The sequence below is a fragment of the Asparagus officinalis genome, chromosome 10 (assembly GCF_001876935.1).
Source record: "Asparagus officinalis chromosome 10, Aspof.V1, whole genome shotgun sequence".
In the NCBI taxonomy this organism is placed as follows: domain Eukaryota; kingdom Viridiplantae; phylum Streptophyta; class Magnoliopsida; order Asparagales; family Asparagaceae; genus Asparagus; species Asparagus officinalis.
Genome location: NC_033803.1, coordinates 1,233,686 through 1,255,931, shown reverse-complemented (window position 1 = coordinate 1,255,931; position 22,246 = coordinate 1,233,686). Strand labels below are relative to the sequence as shown.

At 38.9% G+C, this 22,246-nt stretch overlaps 2 protein-coding genes across 2 annotated transcripts; both read right to left on the bottom strand.

The window, feature by feature from the left end:
- LOC109825949 lies at positions 962-10,639 on the bottom strand. Its single transcript, XM_020392873.1, has 6 exons — positions 10,366-10,639; positions 9,638-10,278; positions 4,827-4,899; positions 3,800-4,440; positions 1,441-2,187; positions 962-1,237 (listed from the first exon to the last, which is right to left on the bottom strand). Exons 1-6 carry the CDS (start codon positions 10,397-10,399, stop codon positions 1,136-1,138), a joined length of 2,238 nt encoding a protein of 745 aa, XP_020248462.1. The 5' UTR covers positions 10,400-10,639; the 3' UTR covers positions 962-1,135.
- Positions 13,948-19,732, bottom strand: LOC109825399 (F-box/LRR-repeat protein 20-like). Its single transcript, XM_020392254.1, has 3 exons — positions 19,030-19,732; positions 15,113-15,310; positions 13,948-14,877 (listed from the first exon to the last, which is right to left on the bottom strand). The coding sequence occupies exons 1-3, from the start codon at positions 19,730-19,732 to the stop codon at positions 13,970-13,972; spliced, it is 1,809 nt and encodes a 602-aa protein (XP_020247843.1). The 3' UTR covers positions 13,948-13,969.

Below are 22,246 nucleotides of genomic sequence, written 5' to 3'. Positions count from 1 at the left end.
TTACAAACTTTGATGCAAAAAATAGTAAATTTGATCCAATTGAAATTAGTGAATTTCATTCCATAACAAGACATCAACACATATCTGGAACCCCCTCCAGTGCATAGCATACCAAGCAAAATCACTAAAGCAAGATATGTCGACTTAACATTCCTCAAAATTCAAATCAACTAACAAAAATCTTCTAAGGCATATAAAATTAGCAAGCAAACAAATAAACCAAACCACCCACTGCGGGTGGCCTGAATGGTTAGGAGATTCAAATATGACTCTCATGGTCTTAGATTCGACTCCAAGCTAAGTTATTAAAAATAAAGAAATAAACCAAATCTAGTCAATTACATTCCATAATAATACACCGTTACATATAGCAACAAATTATAAGGTTCAAATATGGTAGCATTTTTTTTTATCGATGACGAGTTACATTCTGGCCCCATGATGATTCATCCACTTATTCCTATCTTTTGACAGAGATATCAGATGGCCAAGGATCTTAAAAGCAACAAGAAACAAATCTCTTCTATCAAAATATATAGCTGTTTAAAAATCAATATCATGTTCCTTGTTAAACAAAATACAATTACCTGTTAAGATCACAAGGAGAACAGAAGCTTACTTATTTCACATAAAAAGATGAATTTGTCGGTATAATGCAGTTTCTAACCATATACGAGTATTAAAGCCCTATGTAAATTAGAATTGAAACACATAAACATGTAATTGAATCAACATTGTGCCTATGCAGGGACGACAATTTGTAACGATTTATCAGAGCATTTCAGACGAATTGCGTAAAATAGTGCGGTTTACATTACCATCCACGTGAGCTGTGTAAAATCGAAATACCTTTGCGTTTAGACTGAGATGGTAACTTGTGAAGTGCCCAAGTATTGCTTCTTCTATTTCCTCTAGCCACCTGCATGAGCGTTGAGGGAGCGAACAACAGTACACAAAACCATTTATACAGCAGAAATTAGTTTGATAACGAGAGCGAACATATGATCTTCACAACAACATAATAAAAAGAGTTCCAGATTTTCATAGTGTTTTGTTACACACTTGCTGGTTCACAAAACTCACAAATCATAGTAAAAAGGTAACTATGTAATAATCAAGTGACTTAATTTCTTCTTTAGCAACCGAATTCCTCTTTCACTTTCGCTTTCTGATGAGTATTTAGCACATCATCAATCGGAGTTTTAGAAGTTACAGCAGATCTAAGTAGATCAAGGGCCTGCACGAAAGTCAAGAAACAACAACACAGTAAGAACAAAGGAGGACGGTCTAGAAGAACCATGAAAATGTCAAGGAAGAACAAAGGAGGACAGTCTACGAGAAACATGAAAATGTCGAGGAAACAATTACCAAGATCCAAATATTTGAGGTTATAATAAGTCTATTTTGGACAAATATTTGACCTGTCATTTGTTTGCTCACCTGGATTTCTCCGAATGTGGCCCTCTTCATCACTAGATCGCTTAAGGAAATATCCTGATTCTTGATAATTTGGATTGAGGAAGAGGCAGATAATTGAGACACACAAAGATCAGTAGTCACCAAGAATTTTCCCTTAGCATATCCTCCACCGATTTCTGTACTTCCCTCTGGAGATTTTGGGTTTAACAGTCTAAAATATGCCTGCTTCACACCGTGGGCACATTCTGAAACTGAACAACCTGTATTATCGTTTCTCCAGCAGCAAACGTAACAACCACGGCAAGAGGATTCACGCGGAGCAATTTCATCCATCTCCAGCATGCTGCCAGTGTAGCCAAAGAAGGGGGCGAGCTTAGGAGAGATAAGAATATTTTTGCACTCCTCAGATTTGAAATTGTCCAAACTCAAATTTTCAGCACTCTGATATAAGTTATCAACACATTCCAAGAACGACTTCTTAGTTTGAAGCTTGATCAGAGAACCAAGAGGCAAGGTCAGGAAACTGAATATAACGTTCACAAATTCTTCTCCAACTTCCACAAATGACACTTTGTTCGTAGATTTGTTTAAAATTAAATTGACGTGTGTTTCTTTTGATTCAGCTTCTGTGTTGCCTTCTCCTTTAACTTGTATCATTTTTTTAATACCAATTCCTTTTGACACATCATCAGTCACACCCATATTTTTGAAAACCAAGTCAGTGAGTGGAGAATTGGAGACCAGAAATCTTCCAAGCAATGTCAATATCTGCGTAAAATGCATTACAATTGTTAGATACAAATTAAACAATACAAAGGTTGCCGATTAAAACCGTTGCCTTGCAAAGGGAAATGGGGGAGATTGGCCTAATAGTGAAAAAAATCAAAACAGTAAATAATTATTGTTATCATGGTACATAAGGGATACAAGGAACAAATGCTGGTCAAATATCAACAGCAACTCAGAATGCTACTGATGCAAGACACTAAGTTGAGTCGAAATCAAAGGAAACAGATGGTTCACTGTTAAAAATAATTACGCAATTATTTTGTATTTGGCAATACTTTTTTTAAATTAAAGTAACATATTATTAGATTATCCAATCTCAACATATTAACTGATATTGCAATCATCTTGGCGAAGATCTCTCTGAAATTTTATGATTAAGCTTTTCTAGAATTTACTACCTAATCAACGATGGACCATTTACAGTTTGATAGATATTAATTTATGACTTTTAAGTAAAACTAATAAGAAATATATTGCCTCATTCATGTTACCACTTTTGCTGCTAATGAAGGTGAAGCCAGTTTGTACTTTGTTGTCCTAAAGTACTTAAAAGAAAGAAGGTGTGGCTCAATAGGGTGTTGCACTAGTAATAAAATCATGTCCCTAGTCTCATTAACAATCATAGGATATTTCTTTGTTGGGTAAAGCTTTATAGTTACCCAGGATCAAACTAAACCCACCTTTGGAAGTTGAAACTTCACGACGGATGGTACAAATAGATGATCTACTTGATTCACCTTGTTTCATAAAATTCATAAAGACAAAAAATAAACATTTTGTAAGACAACATCGTTTGTCTAAGGATCCATTTCGTTCAATATTAAAAACTTATTCAGTTTCCAACCTTGAAGGAATGGGTAAGAATTCACCAAACCATGTCCCTTTTTGTCCACATAGAAGTTGTATAAAGTATGATTGAAGACGAATCGATATACATCATCTATTTGGGTGGAACACAATGTACTTGAGATGGAACAACCTTAGAGAACTATAAAGCTTAGTCCTTCGTTTCCTTCATCATTGAGCTTGTCAGGGACAAACTGAACATTTTCATATGCATTAATAGCCATTTGGACAAGTATAACACAAGTGGGAAAGATCCACTTGAAATATTTGTAAAGATAAAATACAAAGCACTTTACAATAGTAATTTGCTTCTTCTATTAAAGTTCAGAGGAAATCAGAAGGATTTGTTATTAAACCGTAATTGGTAAAAAAATATTCATTGTGTTTTCAAAATACATTAGATGTTTCCACTTCATGGTTGGTTATTCTTTACTTTCTCCTCTTTGCTGTTTGCTCTCAGATTCCTTGTCTTTTCACAAGATTATGCAGAAGCTACCTAAAATCATTATCAAGAATTCGACTTGGAATAATAAAAACAAAAGTAATAGAGGTAATTTATATATGAACATGACAACTGAAATAGAGAAAGTACTAATTAGACCATTGATAAATTCAATTATCTTTCTTTCACTAGCCAGCTGATTACTCATCACCAAAAGTGTTTGGTCTATATACCAACGATTCTTATCTCTCATCGTAGTACATATGTAATTGCAATTCATAATTTTAAAGTCAAAAGACTCACCTCTTCAATACCAAGATCCATAACCTTCTCCTCGAGAATGCATGCATCTTCTACTCCCAGTTTCTGAATTAAAGACAGGTAATTCTCCATAGAAAATAGACTTATAAGAAGGTCATCGGTAATCATAAACTTATCTCCACTCTTGACAAATTGCACATCCCCTTTAGCCCACGTTTTAGGTGAATCCATAGTTTCTCGGCAGTGAGGACACCGTGCATTCGAAACAGAGCTAGCCAAGCAGGTGGCCTTGGAACAACAATCGGGCTTTCGACAAGCATAGGCAAGCCTCGGCTTAGGCTCCGTGCTATCAATATTTACTTTCAGATCTTCGCATCGTTCAGCTGCAGCGCTTTGAGGGAAGAGAAGCATGGTCTTGCATGCCTCAGTCTGGAAATTGCGCACATCAAGAGTCTCGACGCTCCCATACAATTTGTCCATGCATCCAAAATTAGATTGGTTGTTGAGGAGCCTGACGACGGTTCCCAGTGGCAGGGTGAGGAAGCTGAAGAGCATGTCTACAAAGTCGCTGTCCGCTTCAGCCAGCACCACCCTTTTCTTCGCCTTGTCCACCAAAAAACTAACGGTTACCTTTTGTTCACCGGCCATGATGAAATGTATGATCCCCCTTCCTTCAGGACAACCTACAGCATAGCGCAAGAATATGCAAATAATACGAGCCTACGCCGCAAATTATATAACCTTTAAATCGAAATTATTTAGAAAAATACTCTCAGTCAGTTTCCATGTCCACTTCCAAATCATTCATCACCCACAAACGTTCACTGTTGGCTTATATAATGTTCATCCCGTATAGTGAATAATATTCAATGTGTTATAATATCATGATTAATGTTCATCCCATAGAGATGTAGTTCAAATAATAAATTAATACTAAAGCGAGATGAATGAAATTACCATTTTTTTTATTTGGGGGGGAAATCTAAGGTCGTTGTCTCGTTTCTAACACTGAACCAGAACAATTTACGAACCATCGTATTTTGAAATTAAATCAAGATCAGCAAGATACCTTCTTCTTCTTCTTCCTCCTCCTCCTCTTGGGGGTTTCCAGGGTTTTGCTCCGCTTCCTGATCTTTTCGCTCCTACTAGAAGAGGAAAGTATCAAAATGGGCCATAAATCAGAAAGCGCCTTTTTTTTATTTTAAATGAGGCCCCCCAAGTCTTTCATACTTTGAAATTGGTACTCCAGATCTTTATGCATTTTGAAATAAGGCCCCAAGCCCTTATATATTTTGGAATTACTCCCCCAAATCAACATATTTTGAAATTAGTCCCCCAAATGTGTTAAGGGTTCTGAATTTAGTCCCAAAATCTTTTAACTTGCTGGTAACTACTAGAGGGACTAAATTCATAGCGCTCAAAAAGATTCTGGGGATTATATTAACACATTGAAGATGTGGTGCAATTATGTCGAGTAAACCCTATTAGAAAAAAAAAATAGATGGGCCTAATTTATTGTTCTAAAAGCCCGCTCAGAATTCCGGCGGGAATTTGTATGGGCCTAATTTCTTATACTGAAGAATGTTTACAAAAGCGGAATTAGAAGCGAGATGAGCGGACTTTTGTCGGGGCCGACGAGTTTCAAGAAGTTAATACGGTCATCAACAAAAAATATTTGTATGAATAGCAAATTCCTGCGTGTCAAATGAAGAGGATTTCTCTTTAATCCCTTACCATACTAATTCTATATATGCAAAAGAATTAGAAACTCGATCAGCAATATAAAGACGACCACACCGTAACAAGGTGAAAGGATGGACATTCCCAAACACTTAAAAATGATCACAAATGTTAAAACAAAACCTATATGTAACGGGTTAATAATTTAGTCATTCGGATTATCGAATGGGCTAACTATGTTAATCCTCCGCCTTTCTCTGTTCCTACCTCTGGATCACTTTGGGTTCAACCGAGTACAGGTTGCGAGTGCGCGCACCGGCAAGTATGGGGGCGGATTCAGAGCTTCCTGTGCAAATTTTGGAAGGGGTTTATCAAATATTTGACAAACGGACAACAGAAGAACATCCATGCTGTATTTTGAAAAAGATGATCTTTATAGAATGATGAAAAGCTATTGGAACAAAATTATCACCTCAATGACAAGAGAAGAAAAAAAATAGACTCTTACATGCTTCTAATCTAAAGTTCGATGCGTAGAACTTACATATAGAAGTTCAGAAAACCTGGAATATCAGAAGAAGAAAAAAAGACAATATAAAACCTGGCAACAAAACAAGAACGACAACTCGGCGACAATCTGAAACAAATCTCCCTAGATTTTGAGCACTAAAAAGCTCCCCTCTACAACTTCAAACTTGACTGTTTCATCAAAAGTACCGCGGGGAGACCTAATCAGTGACGTCCCTGGGCACCTATTATCGAAGGCGATCGAGATAGCTCCCGCTCCTGATCTCTGCCACCATTCCTTTTTGTGCTTCGATATCACTTCATCATCGCGTACCAGTATAGATTTGGTCGTTCCGTCCATCTTCGAGTAGCCAATCTCTTTGGTAAGAAGCCTGCACCACATGCTATTATGTTTCTCCGGGTCGTAGATGACTATCGTGTTCTTCCTCTTCGGCGAAGGGCACGAGTCGCTGCATAAATCGTCATGGGTGTGGCTGCAAGTCATGACTCTCATACTCCTGCCAATATAGTTGCTGCTTACGTCGGGTATCATCTGCGTGTTCCACTCCTCACCTCCGACGCGACACATGCTCACGTTTAACGACGAATCGTCCACCCGGTTTACGACAGATACGGTGCACTCTCGGTCCGTAGGGAGATACGTGAAGGTGCAGGCACATTCGCCGCTTACGTTGAGCTCAGGGAGGCTGGTTCTTGAGAAAGTGATCGGGTTGTAGAGGAAGAAGAACTTACCCCGACGAGCGAGCAGCCAACCGAACTTGGACGCGACGACCCTGGCGCGCTCTAGGTCGTGCAGCTTAAACGTGCAGCACCGTGGGTGAGATAGGGTGTAGATGCTGCACTTAGGAACGCCTGTTTCGTTACTTTCTAGTCCGAAGAGGGCGAGCCACGGTCGGTCTCTGGGGAAGCTGAGCAGCTCAGTGCGGCCTGACGGAGACGATCTCCATTGTTTGCAGACGCTACGGAATCTTACGAAGTCGAGGAGGGGCAGGCGATCGGAGATTTGCTCCAAGATTTCGACGAGCATCGTAGACCAATCGACATCACCTTCGGTTCGGCAGTGATCCTTTAAGAGAGAACTCGACATTGCAGACGGTTGTTTCTTAAGACTTACTCGTCAAGGTGGCGATGACCATTGAGAGGGTCTGGACTTATATATAAGGAATTTATTAGTGTTTAATTGGTAGGTTTAGAAAGTAAGGACTCTTTATTTATTTATTTATTCTTCTTCTTTTTCCTTTTCCTTTTATTGAGAGAAACTCTTCTTCTTTTGTTCCTTCTCATTGAAATTAAAGATAAAAAGAATATCGAGAGAAAATTTGAATCTATTTTATTGAGAGAGTACAAAAAGCCAATGTATATATGGTATCCAAATAAATTAAATCCTCATCAAATATTGTCATGCCTCGTACCATATATACTAATTTGACCAATCAATCATAATTAAACATGAGTTCCTAAAATATTTATGGGGGTAATCTAGGAGGTCAAAATATTCCATCGTATCTTCTAATAACCTTTCTCTTTTTTTTTGGAAATTAAAAAACTAGTGATGATCGACATAGAGTTCTGGTTTTAACAAAAAACAAGATATTGATGATAGCAAACCATTAATAGAAAGAACTCTTGGTAGAATTATGTCTCTAATTCAGTTTACAGATATCAACAAAAAATAATCTTCATTAAATATTCCGTCATATCTTCTATTGACCTTTATCTTTACTTTTAGAAATATAAAAAATAAAGAAATTATTGTTGAGTCTGGTCTATTTAATTAGGTGTGAAATTTAAACCGTTAAATTGTTTTGCATGTATCGCCCACTAATTAGGTATCATTAATTTGCGGTATCTCAATGACTGAGAGAATAAATTTTTAAAAAGCTGAGATAATATAATATAATACATATTGTTATAGGGTGTCCCCTACTCTCTGCAAATATGCAATCCCGTAAGCCGTCACTCCCCCAGTCGGATCAACATCATTCCTCAAAGGCGACTTGATGGGCGGACTCAGTCGATCATCTTCATATCAAAGGATTACTATCCAGCGTTAGTCGGCACTCCTACTAAGGACAAATCAGAATATTACTTAACAATATTTAACCTTTGATGATCACCATTATGTCTCCATCTTCAGCTGTCTGAAGCCTCGTCGGCTGCCGTTTCTTCGTATCGCTGAAGTGACCTCCCGTCACTCACTAGCAAGCCTCATCGGCTGCTGATTCCCAATATCATTGAAGTGACCTCTCGTCACTCACAAACCTACACGTATAGAGCAAAGGGTGGCTCAACCTCCACCTCACCCCTCACCGCCGTCTTACCGCACACTCATGAAGTGACTAATCTGCCCTTGGCATCCTCTATAAATACAGACGCTATTCTCCGTAAAAGGAGGTTTATATACCAACATGAATGAGACAATCATCTTGGCGAAGATCTCTCTGAAATTTTATGATTAAGCTTTTCTAGAATTTACTACCTAATCAACGATGGACCATTTACAGTTTGATAGATATTAATTTATGACTTTTAAGTAAAACTAATAAGAAATATATTGCCTCATTCATGTTACCACTTTTGCTGCTAATGAAGGTGAAGCCAGTTTGTACTTTGTTGTCCTAAAGTACTTAAAAGAAAGAAGGTGTGGCTCAATAGGGTGTTGCACTAGTAATAAAATCATGTCCCTAGTCTCATTAACAATCATAGGATATTTCTTTGTTGGGTAAAGCTTTATAGTTACCCAGGATCAAACTAAACCCACCTTTGGAAGTTGAAACTTCACGACGGATGGTACAAATAGATGATCTACTTGATTCACCTTGTTTCATAAAATTCATAAAGACAAAAAATAAACATTTTGTAAGACAACATCGTTTGTCTAAGGATCCATTTCGTTCAATATTAAAAACTTATTCAGTTTCCAACCTTGAAGGAATGGGTAAGAATTCACCAAACCATGTCCCTTTTTGTCCACATAGAAGTTGTATAAAGTATGATTGAAGACGAATCGATATACATCATCTATTTGGGTGGAACACAATGTACTTGAGATGGAACAACCTTAGAGAACTATAAAGCTTAGTCCTTCGTTTCCTTCATCATTGAGCTTGTCAGGGACAAACTGAACATTTTCATATGCATTAATAGCCATTTGGACAAGTATAACACAAGTGGGAAAGATCCACTTGAAATATTTGTAAAGATAAAATACAAAGCACTTTACAATAGTAATTTGCTTCTTCTATTAAAGTTCAGAGGAAATCAGAAGGATTTGTTATTAAACCGTAATTGGTAAAAAAATATTCATTGTGTTTTCAAAATACATTAGATGTTTCCACTTCATGGTTGGTTATTCTTTACTTTCTCCTCTTTGCTGTTTGCTCTCAGATTCCTTGTCTTTTCACAAGATTATGCAGAAGCTACCTAAAATCATTATCAAGAATTCGACTTGGAATAATAAAAACAAAAGTAATAGAGGTAATTTATATATGAACATGACAACTGAAATAGAGAAAGTACTAATTAGACCATTGATAAATTCAATTATCTTTCTTTCACTAGCCAGCTGATTACTCATCACCAAAAGTGTTTGGTCTATATACCAACGATTCTTATCTCTCATCGTAGTACATATGTAATTGCAATTCATAATTTTAAAGTCAAAAGACTCACCTCTTCAATACCAAGATCCATAACCTTCTCCTCGAGAATGCATGCATCTTCTACTCCCAGTTTCTGAATTAAAGACAGGTAATTCTCCATAGAAAATAGACTTATAAGAAGGTCATCGGTAATCATAAACTTATCTCCACTCTTGACAAATTGCACATCCCCTTTAGCCCACGTTTTAGGTGAATCCATAGTTTCTCGGCAGTGAGGACACCGTGCATTCGAAACAGAGCTAGCCAAGCAGGTGGCCTTGGAACAACAATCGGGCTTTCGACAAGCATAGGCAAGCCTCGGCTTAGGCTCCGTGCTATCAATATTTACTTTCAGATCTTCGCATCGTTCAGCTGCAGCGCTTTGAGGGAAGAGAAGCATGGTCTTGCATGCCTCAGTCTGGAAATTGCGCACATCAAGAGTCTCGACGCTCCCATACAATTTGTCCATGCATCCAAAATTAGATTGGTTGTTGAGGAGCCTGACGACGGTTCCCAGTGGCAGGGTGAGGAAGCTGAAGAGCATGTCTACAAAGTCGCTGTCCGCTTCGGCCAGCACCACCCTTTTCTTCGCCTTGTCCACCAAAAAACTAACGGTTACCTTTTGTTCACCGGCCATGATGAAATGTATGATCCCCCTTCCTTCAGGACAACCTACAGCATAGCGCAAGAATATGCAAATAATACGAGCCTACGCCGCAAATTATATAACCTTTAAATCGAAATTATTTAGAAAAATACTCTCAGTCAGTTTCCATGTCCACTTCCAAATCATTCATCACCCACAAACGTTCACTGTTGGCTTATATAATGTTCATCCCGTATAGTGAATAATATTCAATGTGTTATAATATCATGATTAATGTTCATCCCATAGAGATGTAGTTCAAATAATAAATTAATACTAAAGCGAGATGAATGAAATTACCATTTTTTTTATTTGGGGGGGAAATCTAAGGTCGTTGTCTCGTTTCTAACACTGAACCAGAACAATTTACGAACCATCGTATTTTGAAATTAAATCAAGATCAGCAAGATACCTTCTTCTTCTTCTTCCTCCTCCTCCTCCTCCTCTTGGGGGTTTCCAGGGTTTTGCTCCGCTTCCTGATCTTTTCGCTCCTACTAGAAGAGGAAAGTATCAAAATGGGCCATAAATCAGAAAGCGCCTTTTTTTTTTTTTAAATGAGGCCCCCCAAGTCTTTCATACTTTGAAATTGGTACTCCGAATCTTTATGCATTTTGAAATTAGGCACCAAGCCCTTATATATTTTGGAATTACCCCCCCCAAATCAACATATTTTGAAATTAGTCCCTCAAATGTGTTAAGGGTTTTGAATTTAGTCCCAAAATCTTTTAACTTGCTGGCAACTAGAGGGACTAAATTCATAACGCTAAAAAAAATTCAGGGGATTATATTAACACATTGAAGATGTGGTGCAATTATGTCGAGTAAACCCTATTAGAAAAAAAAAATTAGATGGGCCTAATTTATTGTTCTAAAAGCCCGCTCAGAATTCTGGCGGGAATTTGTATGGGCCTAATTTCTTATACTGAAGAATGTTTACAAAAGCGGAATTAGAAGCGAGATGAGCGGACTTTTGTCGGGGCCGACGAGTTTCAAGAAGTTAATACGGTCATCAACAAAAAATATTTGTATGAATAGCAAATTCCTGCGTGTCAAATGAAGAGGATTTCTCTTTAATCCCTTACCATACTAATTCTGTATATGCAAAAGAATTAGAAACTCGATCAGCAATATAAAGACGACCATACCGTAACAAGGTGAAGGGATGAACATTCCCAAACACTTAAAAATGATCACAAATGTTAAAATAAAACCTATATATAACGGGTTAATAATTTAGTCATTAGGATTATCGAATGGGCTAACTATGCTAATCCTCCGCCTTTCTCTGGTCCTACCTCTGGATCACTTTGGGTTCAACCGAGTACAGGTTGCGAGTGCGCGCACCGGCAAGTATGGGGGCGGATTCAGAGCTTCCTGTGCAAATTTTGGAAGGGGTTTATCAAATATTTGACGAACGGACAACAGAAGAACATCCATGCTGTATTTTGAAAAAGATGATCTTTATAGAATGATGAAAAGCTATTGGAACAAAATTATCACCTCAATGACAAGAGAAGAAAAAAAATAGACTCTTACATGCTTCTAATCTAAAGTTCGATGCGTAGAACTTACATATAGAAGTTCAGAAAACCTGGAATATCAGAAGAAGAAAAAAAGACAATATAAAACCTGGCAACAAAACAAGAACGACAACTCGGCGACAATCTGAAACAAATCTCCCTAGATTTTGAGCACTAAAAAGCTCCCCTCTACAACTTCAAACTTGACTGTTTCATCAAAAGTACCGCGGGGAGACCTAATCAGTGACGTCCCTGGACACCTATTATCGAAGGCGATCGAGATAGCTCCCGCTCCTGATCTCTGCCACCATTCCTTTTTGTGCTTCGATATCACTTCATCATCGCGTACCAGTATAGATTTGGTCGTTCCGTCCATCTTCGAGTAGCCAATCTCTTTGGTAAGAAGCTTGTACCACATATTATTATGTTTCTCTGGGTCGTAGATGACTATCGTGTTCTTCTTCTTCGGCGAAGGGCATGAGTCGCTGCATAAATCGTCATGGGTGTGGCTGCAAGTCATGACTCTCATACTCCTGCCAATATAGTTGCTGCTTACGTCGGGTATCATCTGCGTGTTCCACTCCTCACCTCCGACGCGACACATGCTCACGTTTAACGACGAATCGTCCACCCGGTTTACGACAGATACGGTGCACTCTCGGTCCGTAGGGAGATACGTGAAGGTGCAGGCACAATCGCCGCTTACGTTGAGATCAGGCATCAATAAAAGATCTTACAATTAGAATAATTATATAAGATCAAAGCATGTACCAAACCTGGTAGAAAATGTTGAGTTGAGAGGAGTGGTGGACACTAAGAAATATATTGTTATTATTTCTTTAGTGGTACAAACTCAGTACCCTCTATACAAGCACTCTCTCTACTATAAACTACTATACTCTTTTACAACCACTCGCTATTTTTTCTTCTTTATTTCTCTCTTTGCTTTCCTTTGCTACTTGGATGCCTTACAAATCAAACTAGGGGGTATATATAGACTTTCTTATGAGGTAGGTATACACTATTAGGGGGTTGTTAATTACTGTAGCAATGGTTAGGTGAGTTAAGGTGGGAATAGCTGCTCACTTCAACAGAAAAAAAGGGAATCTGGCCTTCAAGAAAAATAAAGTCCAGCTTAAGGCTTCCCATTCTACGAGTTTAACCAAAGGAAATGTTGAAAAATTCTTATAATGTACTGCCTTACAAATGAAAACTTATAGAGTTTGCTTGAGGTTTCCCCCTCTGCTACAATCGAGAGGTTGCAATATGGTCTTGGGTTCGATTCCGGGATGGGCTAATATTAATAATAATAATAAAAGCATCCCTCTGCTCACTCGACTAGCAGAGGGTGTGATTATATATCTATACCTAAATGACATACAATGGGCCATAAGTACCGACTTCGATGTGAAGCCTATCGAGCTTACATATAGAGAGAGATTTATATAATGATCTTGCTGTCATGCTTATTATGTCTTGATGATTGCAATCCTATTTCCAAATTCAGCAAATCTACGCCTACCACACGCACACGCACAAAAAAAAAAACGATTGTGCGTGTTCGGCGGCGACGATGGGTCGATGTTAGGTATATTGCATCGTTGAGGCAGGCGGTGGTTGCATACCTCGTCTCTCATTCATCTGTGGCTGTGGATGATTTGAGGGGACCAATTCAGTCTCTTTAAGTTCACTAATGATGCATTAATCATAACTTTAGTTGTCTTCAACATGAATAATCGATGATGACCTTGAAATGGTCCTTGGTCACTTTTGGGTACCTTTCCAGCAACGAAGAAAGAATTGCTATGCAAGCGAGGATAAATAAAGAGGTCCTTGCGATTGAAACGTCAATTGCAGCTTCTGCAATTGAAAGCAAAGACTCAAAAACAAAAGCAGGTGAAGGGCAACCAACACACGAACCGCCTGCACCTTCATCTTCACTAAAAGTAGGCATCAAGTTTATAAAGACGCTAATATATTTTTCAAATAAACACAGCTCATATGTTTTTCAAACCACAATTTACAAGTACACGAGTCGCCAATACACAACATGTCGAGTTCAATGTCATGGCGTATGTACAGAGCATAAACATGTAATACATATAAACAAAGCAGCATCACTCAGCATCACCTCCTCGAACCAGAATCACGGCCGTGAAAGCAGACGATGGACTGTTTTTTTTGTACAAGTCTTCGATTAAAAGTAGAGGTCGGCCGTCGGATGGGACTCCATTAAGCTACCAGTGAAGTTTACCCTACAACAACTAGGGAAGCTCAACCCAGCTTGTTGGCACCCAATTTCCGTGACGTGAGGCAAAGACCTGAGGTCGAGGTATTCCAACACCTTGCAGCACTGCAGTATTGTGCCGATCCCCAAGACTGTGATCCTCGGCACATTGCTCACTTTCAGGACCTTCAGGCCTGAATCAAACCCCCCCATCGCGAGACCGTCAAAAGCAGAATCTGTTACTTTACCACAGCACGAGATGTCGAGAGCCACAAGATTTCTGCAATTGGACAACACGCAGAGCAAGGAGGAGTCGCTGACGTTTAAGCACCAGTCCATCCGCAGGCTCCTAAGACTGCAGCCCAAGGCGAGAACAAGGGACTTCAACGGCTCATCAGAAACATCACGACATCCGCCAAAGACCAGCGTCTCGAGATTGCGGCACGAATCAGCCAAGGAGATTATAGACCTGTCGCCGACACCGTAGCAATCCAAGAGCTTAAGGGCCTGCAGGGAGGCAGAGCAGGCGCCAGCGATCCTCAGCACTCCGTCGTCGCCTACCTTGCTGCACTTGCTGACATCGAGACTCCGTATGTAACGGCAGCCCTCAACTAGATCAGAGAGCCCTGAATCGGTTACGTTGGTGCATCCCGAAAGGCCCAGCTCTTCGAGATGGCAACAGTTGTCAGACAGAGCTCGAAACAGTTCATTTGTTATCAATCTGCAACCGGAAAGCTCGAGTTTTCTCAAATCGTTACAGCCCAAAGCGATGGCCTTTACTCCCTTATCGGTTATCTTTCTGCAGCAGGAGACATCCAGTAGTGACTGGAGAAACGGAAGGCCACGTCCGAGGGCTACCAATCCAGCATCAGTAACTCCTGAGATAACACCAAAAAAAAAAAAAATTGCATTATAAATGTTCGAGGAATCCTGTGGGTAACCTAATTTTAGGGGTGGAAACAAATCTGATCGAATTGAATGCCCTGGTGTTCGTATTTGTGTTCGTTTAAAAATCAGCGAATTCGGATCAAGTTGAGTGTCATTTCCAAGAATTTCTTCGAATATACGCTGTAAAAGCGAATTAATACTAACCGAATATAACCAAATAGCTACCTTTACAGTTGTGCAGGTTGAGGGAGGTGACGGCGGGGAATCCGGAGGCGATGACGGAGAGATCGGGGTCGGCGAGGCCGGATAGAAGGATCTGAGAGGACTGGAGAGGTCGAGGTGGAGGATCGAAGGAAGCGGGCGGCGAGCCGCCGGAGCAGCATCGCCGGCCGGCCTCGCGTGGAGGCGGCGGCGCTCGAGCGTCTGGAGGCGGAGAGCACCGCTTGCAGACGAGGCCGAACGCCTCTTCTCGTCCTCCGCTCCAGCTTCGACAGGATCTGCCGGAGCGCGTCGGTCGCTCAGCGCCTCGTTGATTCTCTCCCTCCCGCCGCCGCCGCCGCGCGCCATTTCTTGGGGATGGAAACCCTAAAACTGGACGAGGTTCTCCCCCTCCTTTCTATTGCTTTTTGGTCCTGTCGTTGTCCGAACGGGCGAAGGGGAGTAGCGCTTAAATCGATTCCCAAGTTTGCACTTTTATGGAAAATGATAGGGGCGAGCATCTCCAACAGCTTCCCAATTTCTTATTTTTGAAGAATTTAGTTAGGTTTTTGGCCTAACAGATTTCCCATCTCATTCCCTAAAATAGGGATGAAAGAAAAAAAATGGGAAAGCTTCCCCAAATCTGCAGCATTCTCTAAATTTTGGAGGAAAAAATGGATTCTTCAAAATGGGGAAGCTGTTGGAGTTGGTGTAAAAATTAGTTAGAGAATATAACTTTTGCTTCCCCATTTTGAAAAAAAATTTAGAGAAACTGTTGGAGATGGTCTTATACCCCAACCATATTCCAAACCACATCCCCTCTCTCAAAATGCTACATTGTACAAGCTTCACATAGGATTTTAAATTTTTAAAATCTCATGTGGGGCCTGATGTACTGTAGCATATGAGAGAGGAGGATAGTTTGGAATGTGATTGGATGTGTGTCCCTACTGCTACCCCACTTTTATACCCTCACTTGCTTCTCACGTCGCCAAAAAATACCCCCCGGATAGTTAGTATCTAGTCACATTTTAAATAATAAAAAAATGAATTTTAAGGTGGGTACAACTAAATCATCACTTCCATAATTGAATTACCCAACTAGTATGATGATCAACTTTTTAACAATCTAATGAGATCAAATCGTAACTGTCAGATTTTTTTTTTTTCATTTTCTGTAAAATATCCCGGATAGTTACTACCTAATCACGTTTTTCAATTTACCAAAAATCTTAAAAACTATCTATTGAGTAAAGCCCTCGCTCTCTTTAGTTTTTTTATTTATTGAGGTACCATTTGGCAAAGGATTAAATGAGGGGTTAAGGAGACTTAACCTACGATTTCGTGAGATATAACCCACAAAATTTGTCCATTTACGCTCATTTTCGGCCCGGTGCAGACAATTAGACGGGGTGCATATTTCGCGATTTTGCGAGCTATAACCCATGATTTCTGACATATTCCCCTTAAGAAGGATTAAAATGAGTTAACCCCTCAAAATGAGGGGTTTACTAATACTCCTATTTAGAAGGATTAAAAGCTAACCCTTCTAATTATAAAGAAAATAGTCAAAATCATTGTTATTCCCAAACACGTACTAAAACTGAGGCCTGAGTGACTAAGAGATTTTCACATCGTATTCCTCACAAGTTAGTAAAGCTACTCTCGTCATTCGCCCGTGGACGTAGGCTACAAGCCGAACCACGTCTATCTATGTGTTTTTGTGCTCACCGACATTTTTTCGTGTTTTCATGTGATTGATATTAGTTTATCATGGGAATTTGTCATAACAGTAACTGATTCTATTATGTTGCATCTAAAACTATATGTATCACCTGAACCATGAATACAATCATCACATTCGCTCTCTCCTATTTAATTTTAGGACAAATTTTTAAAAGGACATTTTTTTTAATTTTATACAGCAAAAACGATCTCATCGGAAAATTGTGGCGCTCGTGCAACTTCATCGCGCAGCCGCATTTAGGAGTACCGCGCATTTGGTTCTCTTCTGGTTCGTAGATGATGAGCCACGGTTCATCTCCAGAGAAGTCGACTAGCTCAGAACATGACTCGATGGGGCCGATCGCCGCTGGTTGCAGACGCTGCGAAATCTTTTGTAGTCATTGAGAGACGGACGATCGGAGATGTTCTCCAAGATATCGAAGAGCATTGTGGACCAATCGTGACGATGATCGGAGAGAGATCTCTGCATTTTTATTTTATTTTTTATTTTATTTTATTTGAAAAATATAACGCATTTACACCATTGCGTGGGTAATTAATAATTCAGGGGAGAGTTTTGTGGAGGTGGAGGGAATCTACATGGGGGGATACTATTTATTTTTGTTGAAATTAAAGATGAGAAGGAATGAAATAGGAGAGAATAAGCTAAAATTGTATCCATATAAATTCTCATTACATATTCTCATATCCTTAATTTACCGTATTAATTTGACCGGTCACTCACAATTAGCATGCTTTCCTATAATTGTGGAGGTAAGTTAGGAGAATTGTATCTTTTAATATAACAGATTGTAGTTATTTTTAGAAATACAACGAGAAACACTAGTAGAAAAACGACCAATCTAGATGGAAATTTCCGTCTAGGTTGGTCTACAATCCGTCTAGGTTGGTTCATCTAGACGGAAATCCGTCTAGGTATGATAATAAGATAGAGTCCTAATTTTACCTATACTACTATACTACTATAATAAGAGTTAAATATAACAATTCACAGATCAAAGCATGATTCAACCCCAAATAGAGGAAATTAGACTTTGATTCCAATTACGTATGCACATAAGAAGATATATTATGTTAGTTATTATGCTAAAACTCGGTAAACAATGCCTCCGACAACATGGGCACAAAAGGCTGATTAATTAGCACATAAATTCCTATTTTTCCTTTCTTTTCCTTTTTTTCTTTTCTTTTCTTTTCTTTTTTTGTCTCGAGTGCATATTCTCTACCATCTTTTTTTTTTGTCTCGAGTGCATATTGTTGAGGATCTGCGTTGTCGTTTGGCTCAGAAACCTGCTCAACCAGTCCTGTTCTTCCTTCACAGTGCACCACCAAGGACCAAAAGGAGAGCTCGCCGATCTCCTTCAACCCGTCACTCACAAAGAGAATCGCAGAAAACACCAAGGACCAAAAGGAGAGCTCGCCGATCTCCTTCAACCCGTCACTCACAAAGAGAATCGCAGAAAAAGGGTGAGAGCACAAAGCTCACAGGAACACAAAACTCACAGAAGGGGGGAGATCACACACAGCAGAGGAGAGCTCAAGCTCAGATCTTCACCTCACCATCTCTTCTTCTTCTTCATCCCTCTTCCGAGCTACTACCAACCCATTACCCATATATAGGGAAGGGGGCAGCCGACACGGGAGAGGAGCTAGGGAAGAAAACGAAGGAGGGAGCCGACCTACGGATGGGAGCAAGCGGCGGCCATCAGATCACGAAGACTTAGGAGGAGGTGAGAACCATCGGGTAGGTGAAGAAAATAGAGGGGCTAGGGCACAAGTGGGGGAGCTGGGCATTTAGAGTAACGGGCCAACTTATTGGGCCAACAAAACAACCAACAATCTCCACCTTTGGCCCAAGGTAGTGCACATAGAAAAAACACGGAACTGCAGGACTCATCATCGCCAAATTATTACCTGTATAATCACAAAGAAGATACAAGCAATGGAAGAGAATACACTAAGTAAACTCAGATCACAAAGATCAGGGTAAAATCACCAAGCATACCAAGTCCACAAAGGACCGAACTCTACCAAATGGTCAACGAGTTCAAAGGGGAAAAATCACAAAGCTACTAACAAGCACAAAGCAAGTTAATAGGCCACAAAGGCAACACACAAAGCAAAGGAAAATTACCCAAAATCAAAATTCAAGATTCTTTGACACGAGATAAATTTTTCAGCAAGCAAACACTTAGTACCCATGTCAGCAGGATTAAATTCTGAGGGAATTTTCTCTAACTTGACAATACCCTTTTCAACTATATCCCGAATGTAATGAAATCTAACATCAATATGTTTAGTTCTATCATGAAAAACAGGATTTTTGCAAAGTTGAATAGCAGATTGACTATCAGAAAATACAACCACATTTTTATCAAGAAAACCAATTTCAGATATAAGGCCCCTAAGCCAAATAGCTTCTTTAAAAGCTTCAGTGGCAGCAACATACTCAGATTCAGTAGTAGATAAAGCAACAATGGGTTGTAATTGGGATTTCCAACTTATGCAAGAGCCACACAAAGTAAACACATAGGAAGTGGTAGATTTTCTATTATCCCTATCATTTGCATAATTGGAATCTACATAGCCAGCAAGTTTGACACCTTCAGAACACTTAGAGAAGGTTAATCCTACATCCACAGAGGATTTCAAATATCTTAAAAGCCACTTCAAGACATTCCAATGAGACATACCAGGGTTTGACATATATCTACTCAAGCAACTAACCGCATATGCAATGTCAGGCCTAGTACTAACCATGAGATACATGATAGATCCTATAGCATTCGAATATGGCACCTTCTTCATATCATTTATTTCATTTTCAGTATTGGGAGATTGATCCTTACTTAACACAAAATGAGAAGCAAGAGGCACATTCACAGATTTAGCATTAGACATAGCAAATTTACTCAAAATTTTTTCAACATATGAACTTTGGTTTAAAACTAGAGTAGATTTGTTTTTGTCCCTAATAATATTCATGCCTAGGATTCTTTTAGCATCACCTAAGTCTTTCATGTCAAAATTTTCACAAAGACATTTTTGAACATGCTCAATAGACTTCAAACCAGGACTAACAATCAACATGTCATCCACATAAATTACAAGAAATACAGGCACAGAGTCTATATTCTTATAATACATGCAATGATCAGCAGAACTCCTTTTGAACTTTAAAGATTGCATGCATTTATCAAATTTAATATTCCATTGCCTAGGTGATTGTTTTAAACCATACAAAGTCTTTTTTAACAAACACACATGATCAGATAATTTAGGGTCCACAAAGCCCTCAGGTTGGTGCATATAAATATTTTTATCAAGATCACCATGCAAGAAAGTAGTAGTTACATCCATTTGTTTTAATTCCCAATTAAAATGAACAACTAAAGCAAGCATAATTCTAACAGTAGTGAATTTAACAACAGGAGCAAAAATTTTAGCATAATCAATTCCCTCCTTTTGAGTAAATCCCTTAGCTACTAACCTAGCCTTAAACCTAACACTTTCAGATTCTTGTTTTACCTTAAACAGTCACTTACAGTCCACTACAGAACAACTAGCAGGTTTAGGAACAAGTTTCCATGTTTGGTTAATTTTTAGGGATTCCATCTCACTCTTCATAGCACTAATCCATTCTTCAGAATATTTTGACCTTAATGCTTCTTTATAAGTCTTAGGTTCATTGCACTCAAGGGATTCAAACACATTAAAGGCAAACTCAGACATATTACAATCAATCAAATTGCAATCTCTATATCTTTCAGGTTTCCTAATGGTTCTTTTATTTCTATCCCTAGTGAGTTGATAATCATTCAAATCATGCATGTTATCTATTTCCTGCATATCATGCTCCACCTCATTTGGAATAATCTCATCTTGATTTTCAATAATTATATCATTCAATTTTTCTTCAGGAAATGATTTGGGTTGATTAATAATAGGCTTTTGCTCCACCTCATTTGGAGCATCATTTTCAGGAATAGGAACATGTAAAGGTAAACAAGGAAATTCATTTTCATTAAAGACAACATCTCTGCTTATCACTACCTTAAACCTCGGTTCACTCTTATTCCAAAGCCTATAACCTTTTACCCCTTCAGGATATCCTAAGAAAACACATTTCTTAGATCTAGGTTCTAACTTATCAATCTTTTGATGCACATAGCCAGCACTCCCGAAAATTCTCAAATTATTTAAATCAAGAGGTTTGCCCGTGAACACAAATTCAGGGCATTTCCCTCCTAAGGGAACAGAAGGAGACCTATTAATCAAATAGGCCGCAGTACAAACAGCTTCTCCCCAGAACTTCTTGGAGAGCCCAGATGTGGCCAACATAGCCCTCACCCTCTCTAAGAGAGTTCTATTCATCCTTTCAGCAACCCCATTCTGCTGGGGTGTATAGGGAACAGATTTATGCCTTTTAATACCCCAAGTAGTACACAAATCATTCAATTGTTTGTTACAAAACTCAAGACCATTGTCTGTCCTAAGAGTTTTAATTTTCTTTCCCGTTTGGTTTTCAATCATAATTTTCCAGTTTTTAAATTTATCAAAAACTTCAGATTTTTGTTTCATGAGTAAAACCCAAACTTTCCTAGAATAATCATCAATTATGGAAAGAAAATATTGGTTCCCTCCATGCGTAGGCACACTAGAGGGACCCCACACATCAGCATGCAAATATTCAAGTACACTAGTGCACTTAGACTGATTAGGAAAAGAAGAAGTAGGAAAAGTAACCCTATGTTGTTTTCCTAGCACACAAGATTCACAGAAAGGGATGGGGGATATTTTATCACTACCAAAGTGTCCTCCTTTATGCAAAATTTCTAATCCTTTATTACTCATGTGACCTAATCTATTATGCCATAAAACAGATTTATCACCTATCACAGAGTTAACAGAATCAAGCACAGGTTCAGCATGACAAATATACAAATTGTTTTGTTTTTCAGCAGTAAAAACAACAAGAGACCCTTTTTGAATTTTCATAACCCCTTTACCCCATTTTCCCTCCAAACCATCATTTTCTAGAGATGCACAAGAAATCAAGTTATAACGTAAATCAGGAACATGCCTAACATCCTTCAAAGTAAACACAGAACCAGAGGAAAACCTAAGGCATACATCACCAGTTCCTAAAACATTGCATTTCTTTTCATTTGCCATTGACACAAAGCCATTCTCTATTTTCTTGTAGTTTGAAAACAAGGTTTTAAAAGGAGTCATATGAAAAGTACAACCAGAGTCTACTAACCAATCTGATTTACACAAAGGATCAGATAACACAGAGTTCAAATATGCATAATCACACAGATTATTAATCATGAAAATCTCACCCATTTTGCCCTCACAGACAGCCATATTAGCATGTTCATTTTGCTGATTTTTCTTAGGCTTAGGACAATC

What these genes read in the sequence shown, in the direction of transcription:
- LOC109825399 (XM_020392254.1), bottom strand. Translation starts at nt 19,732, where the DNA reads ATGTCTAATGCTAAATCTGTGAATGTGCCTCTTGCTTCTCATTTTGTG. An exon ending in ATTTAATCCTGCTGACATGG is followed by an intron (nt 15,311 to 19,029) that starts GTACTAAGTGTT and finishes CTCCGCCTCCAG; the next exon opens with ACGCTCGAGCGCCGCCGCCT. An exon ending in CAACCTGCACAACTGTAAAG is followed by an intron (nt 14,878 to 15,112) that starts GTAGCTATTTGG and finishes GTGTTATCTCAG; the next exon opens with GAGTTACTGATGCTGGATTG.
- LOC109825949 (XM_020392873.1), bottom strand. Translation starts at nt 10,399, where the DNA reads ATGATTTGGAAGTGGACATGGAAACTGACTGAGA. An exon ending in GACATGGAAACTGACTGAGA is followed by an intron (nt 10,279 to 10,365) that starts GTATTTTTCTAA and finishes GCTATGCTGTAG; the next exon opens with GTTGTCCTGAAGGAAGGGGG. An exon ending in GGAGGAAGAAGAAGAAGAAG is followed by an intron (nt 4,441 to 4,826) that starts GTATCTTGCTGA and finishes GCTATGCTGTAG; the next exon opens with GTTGTCCTGAAGGAAGGGGG.